At 37.8% G+C, this 6,380-nt stretch overlaps 2 protein-coding genes across 2 annotated transcripts; one reads left to right on the top strand and one right to left on the bottom strand.

The window, feature by feature from the left end:
* The first annotated feature begins 389 nt into the window (after positions 1 to 389).
* On the top strand, positions 390 to 1,235 carry LOC137012224 (uracil nucleotide/cysteinyl leukotriene receptor-like). The gene has a single exon (XM_067375360.1). It carries the CDS (start codon positions 390 to 392, stop codon positions 1,233 to 1,235), a length of 846 nt encoding a protein of 281 aa, XP_067231461.1.
* A 2,152-nt stretch (positions 1,236 to 3,387) lies between these two features.
* LOC137012223 (chemokine XC receptor 1-like) lies at positions 3,388 to 4,224 on the bottom strand. Its single transcript, XM_067375359.1, has one exon. The coding sequence runs from the start codon at positions 4,222 to 4,224 to the stop codon at positions 3,388 to 3,390; it is 837 nt and encodes a 278-aa protein (XP_067231460.1).
* Positions 4,225 to 6,380: the final 2,156 nt, after the last annotated feature.

Below are 6,380 nucleotides of genomic sequence, written 5' to 3'. Positions count from 1 at the left end.
AGAGAGACTGCACATTCACTCTTCAGGTGATAAACTCCTCTTTTTGATACAATTGTTTTAACCTTAATAATAATCAACCAGCAGTGTAAATATATAAAAGAAAATGACATTCTTATAAATTTAGGCTAAGCATAAATACTTACAATATATACAACCATAATTTGAAGTTATTTAACAATGGTGTGGTCTGGTTATACAAGTTTAAATGAGGAACTTTGCATACAAAGTAATTGTATTATGTTGTATACTGGATGAATATATTTAAATGTTATGTTTACTTTATTGACTCAGTCTGAATTAACTGGTTCATTCACAGTTCTCCATAAAAACAAATCACAGTGGCAATATTATATTTGGCTTGTGAGAAGAAGACAAACAACACAGAGGAGATGAATAACTCTACATTGAACTTCATCACACCTGAAATATCTACAAACTCCACAACTCAGCCCTTTGGGCTAATTAACTTTCTAATAACCTCCATATACAGCATACATTTCCTGTTTAGTATTCCTACAAATACCTATGTGATCTGGCTCATCATCACAGGAACAGAAAGTGGAGTTGTATCAGCGTTCTTCAATCTCAACCTCTCTATTTCTGAGATTGTTAACTGTTTGCATAGTTTGGTCTCTATAGTGACAATTTACTTCTCAAGTCTCTCATTTTTAATGATGTTTCTACAAGGATTAATTCTCAGTGGCCGTCCTGTGTTTCAGTGTCTGATCTGTGTTGAGCGTTACCTGGCAGTGGTTCATCCTGTAACCTTTCTGAAGTACAAACCTCTCAGATATAAAGTGATCTGCTGCACTGCAGCCTGGATAATTATTTTTGGATCCTGTTTCTATTGTTTATTTATTTTAATCTCACAAAACATTCATGTACACCTATGGTTCTTCTCAACACAGTTCCTCCTCGTCCTCTCCATCCAGTTGTTTTTCCTTGTGGCTGTTCTCAGAGCTCTGAAGCAGTCAGGACCAGGAGAGAGAGTGAGAGAGAGAGGGGAAGAAAACCACATGAAGAGAAGAGCGTTCCATCTCATTCTAATAACTACTGTGAGCATGACATTTACATATGTCCCTTATACTATCACAGGATTCTGTATCATTATAACACAACAGAATGATGGCGCATATTGGTTCCCTGGTTTGGTATGTTATGTATTGGCTGGTTTCGTTCAGCCTGTTCTTTATCTTCACAGGACTGGAAAACTCTCCACCCTCTGTTCCTCATAAGATCTGCAATTGTGTTATTTTACTAGTTACTTTATATACTTAATGTTGTTTTAGATAACTTGAAGTCAATAATTAATTAATGATTTGTTTAATTTAATGTTAATTTCAATTATTTATTTATTTTTGGTCATTAAATGCCATCAATACATTCTTTATGAAACAAAACATTCCAGATAACAGGTTACATTAAAACATTTACATTTAAAGGTTTTCAAATTTGCAATACATTCCAGCATGTGATTCACATTTGCAATTCCAAATAACAGAAACTCTGCAAAATTAAATGGCTTGAGAATATTACATTATTGTGTTGATTCAAACAATATCATGGCTTACATTCACAGCCTTTTTTGTTGAAGGCAAGAATGTAATCAAAAGTTCATCACCTGAAGATTGAATGTCCAGTCTCTCTGTGCTGTGTTTGTATAATATTTGGTATAATAAATAAAATAAAATCAAGAAAGGAATAAAAAAAATGTTTTAATATCTTCTGGCTTACTATCTTGTTGTTCACCAATAAATAAACAAAGCACTTTTACATTATCTCACATCGGGTTCTGAAAAAGAGCTGTGTGTATGTGTGTGTGTGTGTGTGTGTTTGTGTAAATATATATATATATATATATATATATATTTACACACAATTTATTCAGACACCTTGAACATTTCATTCATTAATACAGTTTATTCACTATAGTTTAAAAAAAAATGGTAATAAAAAATGCCAAGATCTGTCAAATCTCAATTTTGTCTGATAACACTTCAGCAAAACATGTCTAGGTCAAAGCATCTGAATAATTTTTGGTTTCAAATTTGTATCAATTTCACTGGTAGTCCACTGTCTGAATAATTTTTGGGTACAATATGTCACAGTTTACTTATTTTGCTATCCTCACTTACAAAAATAGACTGAGTTGTGCACCCACTAGTAAAAACAAAAAATATAGTCCTTTACGATGGTTGCTTGCTAGACTGTATGAACATGATTCTCATGTCACACTGTGGGATCTCAGCTGTCATTTATGTCAGACTGTACGATAAAAATGGATGCGCGCATGAAAACTTGTCCGGAATTTTACATCATCAATCCATACACGTTCGGTGACAGTGAGCGGCATTTGCGACGTTTGTCGTAGGAGAAGCCACACTGGAGGTTTGTGAAATCTTCTGACACTGCCAGAATTTTGTCAGAGGTCAAATTTGATCGCCCATTACTCAGCTGTCGATGAATATGTCAAACTAGAGATCAGAAACTACAGATTTTAGGCTAGGATTATAGGAATCTTTTAGGATTTGCAAAATTTGTCTCAGACGACCAAATTGTGGCCAAAATCGCAGAGTGTACACCAGCCTTTATGAAATCAACTGAAGATAAAAATCATTAAAATCTCTGAAGATCTGATTAAACAACTCCACAAACAGCATTACCAGCTTCACTTATTACTAACCACAGTGACTTCATTTTCGAACAGGTACAGAACTGAGAAATAACTGATGTAAATAGACTAGGTTTATTGGTCAAGAAAAGAAAAGCCACCATCATGGAGATCAGCGTTTTCTTAAGCTGGGCTCTTGACCTTTGACTTTCTATGTTAGATTAGATTTAACAATGCACATTGTTATAAAGAAGTGAAGTTAGTGCTTTTATACAGTATGTTATATAGTCATTGTGAGATGGCCTGATTGCATGCAAAGCAACTGGTCATTTGTACATTTGGGTTTTTTATTACCAACCCAGTGAAACTACAGCATGAGAAGAAAGTGCTTATTTTAAAACATGCAGTGCACAAAAAAATATGAATCTCTGTGCTGTGTTTTGTAGTCTGACTTCACAGCTGTTACAAGAATTTATGTGCATGACTCCATAGGCAACAAATCACAAAACATCAGGCAGGCTTATGCAAATCTTAAAAGTAAATGATAATAACAACTCAGGAACAGGAAAAAAATGGATTTTGTTATTTTATGTTTACAACATGTAATTTACATTTAATAAAGAAAAAATAATTTTATTGGACTATTTTATGGAGTCCTATTAAGTACAACTATATTTTAACAACACACAGAATATCGATGTTGTAATACTTCCAAATTATTTGTTTTCATTTAGCAATTGAACATAGTAAAATTAAACTTTTTTTTTTTTTTTTTTTTATGGAGAGCAAAGGCAGGACAGTTTTCCAGCTCGTTTGAAATAAAGAACTGGCTGAACAAAACCAGCTAAAACATAACAAATTGAACTAAAAGCAATAAGTTCATTAATAAAGAGCCGAGAAGAAACAAAAGACAATCCTATGATTATATATGGCAAATACATGATAGCAATGCTCACAGTAGTTATTAAAATGATATGAAACGCTCTTCTCTTCATGTGGTTTTCCTCCTCTCTCTCTCTCCCTCTCTCTCCTGGTCCTGACTGCTTCAGAACTCTGAGAACAGCCACAAGACAAAACAACTGGATGGAGAAGAAGAAGAGGAACTGCAGTGTGTAGAACCATGTATATGCATGAATATTATTTGAGATTAAACTAAACATGCAGAACAAACAAGAACCAAGACTATTTATCCAGGCCACAGTGCAGCAGATCACTCTATATCTGAGAGGTTTGTACTTCAGAAAGGTTACAGGATGAACCACTGCCAGGTAACGCTCAACACACATCAGACACTGAAACAGAGGACGACCAGTGATGGTAAGTCCTTTCAAGAAATGTATAGGTCTTGTGAGACTTGAAAACAAAAATGACAGTAGAGTAAATATAGCGTTCAGACAGGTGGCAATCTCGCAAACAGACAGATTGAGGTTGAAGAACTCTGATGCAACCCCACTTTTTGTGATGATGAGCCATATAACATAAGAGTGTGTAAGAAGACCAAACAGGAAAAGGAGGCTAAATAGACAAATGTCTAAACTACTGAGTTGTGCAATAAAATGAGGTGTGGAGTTTGTAGATGCTTCAGGTGTGAAGTTCTCTGTAGAGGTATTCATCTCCTCTGTGTTTCTGTGTCTTCTCAGCTCAGAAGATCAACTCAAGAAATAAAAAAATATATATGGCATCTGTATTCAGCAGGAAGAGAGAAGTAAAAATGTATTTCAAACCATTACATTTTTTCATGCATTGAATTTAAAAAAAATTCAAATATGTAATTGCACATAATATGGAATGTTTCAATATTGAATGTCTACTATTAGAGGTCATTTTAATGCATTAATTTACAATACAATGCTAAGAGAATAACATAATGCAATACAATATTAAATGACAACATAAAATGATTCTGTAAATTAAACATCTTTAAATTGTACAGTTTGCATGGTAATTCCCTTAAATGGCTACAATTGAATTCAATTTACAGTTAATTTTTATCTATTAAAATAAGTAGATAAAACAAGTAGATCTCAACTCTGTTTTATTTAATAGTTAAACAATCTTACGTGCCCATAAACCTTATAATACCTAAAATTCACAGCAAAAACTGAAAGCAAGAAAATTAATCAAAAGAGTATCACCTGAAGAGTGAATGTCCAGTCTCTCTGGATGTGTATAAATATCTGAGCTGTGTTTTAGACTGATTTGCAGCTGCCACAAGATTATGTGTGCATGACTTCATCTCCTGCACTTCACATAAACATCATATATGCAAATATTGATGTAAAAAATGAATATGTAAAGGAGAATATTTGCAAAACTGGCCTGTGTAAACAGGAATAAAAAATCGTCTCAGGTTACAGATGTAACCCTGGTTCCCTGAGTAGGGAACGAGACGCTGCGTGGTAACGCATTGGGAACCTTCTGCATGATGTCGTCACTGAAGCACTCATGTATCTAACCAATCGCGTAGCGAGACGTCAGAGACGTGTGACGTCACGGACCAGGAAACTATAAAGCATACCCGGATGCAGAGCACGCTAGCTTCTGGATAAGTCTGAGACAAATGCTCGCAAGTATGCAGGGGGTACGGCAAGAGACGCAGCGTCTCGTTCCCTACTCAGGGAACCAGGGTTACATCTGTAACCTGAGACGTTCCCTTTCGTGGGAACAGTCGACGCTGCGTGGTAACGCATTGGGAACGCTATCCCAACTGTGCCGTAGCGGCAAATACTTGCCAGGTTATCTTGGCAGAGCTGATGACCCCGGAGTGGAGCCGACATCAAGGTTATAAAACCTTACAAACGTGTGCTGACATGACCAGCCAGCCGCGTCACAAATGTCACCGATGGAGACACCTGACATTAAGGCTTTTGATGCCGCCATACCCCGCGTAGAATGGGCACAGACATTCAGAGGAGAAGGCTGTCCGGCCGCATTATATGCAAGTGTGATGGCCTCGACCACCCACTTGCTCATCCTCTGCTTAGATGCAGGGCCCCCTTTCTTAGGGGACCCATAACAGACAAAAAGCTGATCAGTCTTACGCCACAGGGCAGCTCTGTGGACGTAAGTATCCAAGGCCCTCACAGGGCAGAGCAGATTCAGTTTTTCCTGATCCAAAGATTTAAAGGGAGGAGGGCAGAAAGCCTGGAGCACAATGGGACCTGGAACGTGGGTAGGGACCTTAGGGACATAGCCCGGTCTAGGGTGCAGGAATGCTTTCACCATTCCTGGTGCAAATTCAAGGTATGAGGGAGCAACTGACAGTGCTTGTAAATCTCCTATCCTTTTCAGAGAAGTGATAGCAAGTAGAAAAATAGTCTTTAGAGTGAGGAACCTCTCAGGAACCTCCTCTATTGGTTCAAAGGGCGCCTCGGCCAACCCTTGTAAAACCACGGCCAGATCCCAGGCCGGAACCCTTGTGCGCACTGGAGGCCTCAACCTCAGTGTGCCACGGAGGAAGCGAGTGACCAGGGGGTCTCGACCCACCGAAAGGCCACCTACAAGGGGAATATGAAAGGCAGATATAGCCGCAACGTAAACCTTTAATGTTGAAGGGGATAGGCCCTCCGAGAACTTTTCTTGGAGAAATGTAAGCACGTGGCTAATAGAGGCGTGGACAGGGTCCACATTAATACATCTGCACCAGGCAGAGAACAGATTCCACTTGTATAAATAAAGCTTCCTCGTGGCGGGAGCTCTGGAGTTTAATATGGTCTCCACAACCTCGGCTGGGAGACCAGCATCTATGTCCTGTCTGAGGGGAAGCTCC

Source organism: Chanodichthys erythropterus, chromosome 22 (genome assembly GCF_024489055.1).
Source record: "Chanodichthys erythropterus isolate Z2021 chromosome 22, ASM2448905v1, whole genome shotgun sequence".
Classification (NCBI taxonomy): domain Eukaryota; kingdom Metazoa; phylum Chordata; class Actinopteri; order Cypriniformes; family Xenocyprididae; genus Chanodichthys; species Chanodichthys erythropterus.
This window is presented reverse-complemented; position numbering and strand designations above follow the sequence as displayed.

What these genes read in the sequence shown, in the direction of transcription:
- LOC137012224 (XM_067375360.1), top strand. Translation starts at nt 390, where the DNA reads ATGAATAACTCTACATTGAACTTCATCACACCTGAAATATCTACAAAC.
- LOC137012223 (XM_067375359.1), bottom strand. Translation starts at nt 4,224, where the DNA reads ATGAATACCTCTACAGAGAACTTCACACCTGAAGCATCTACAAACTCC.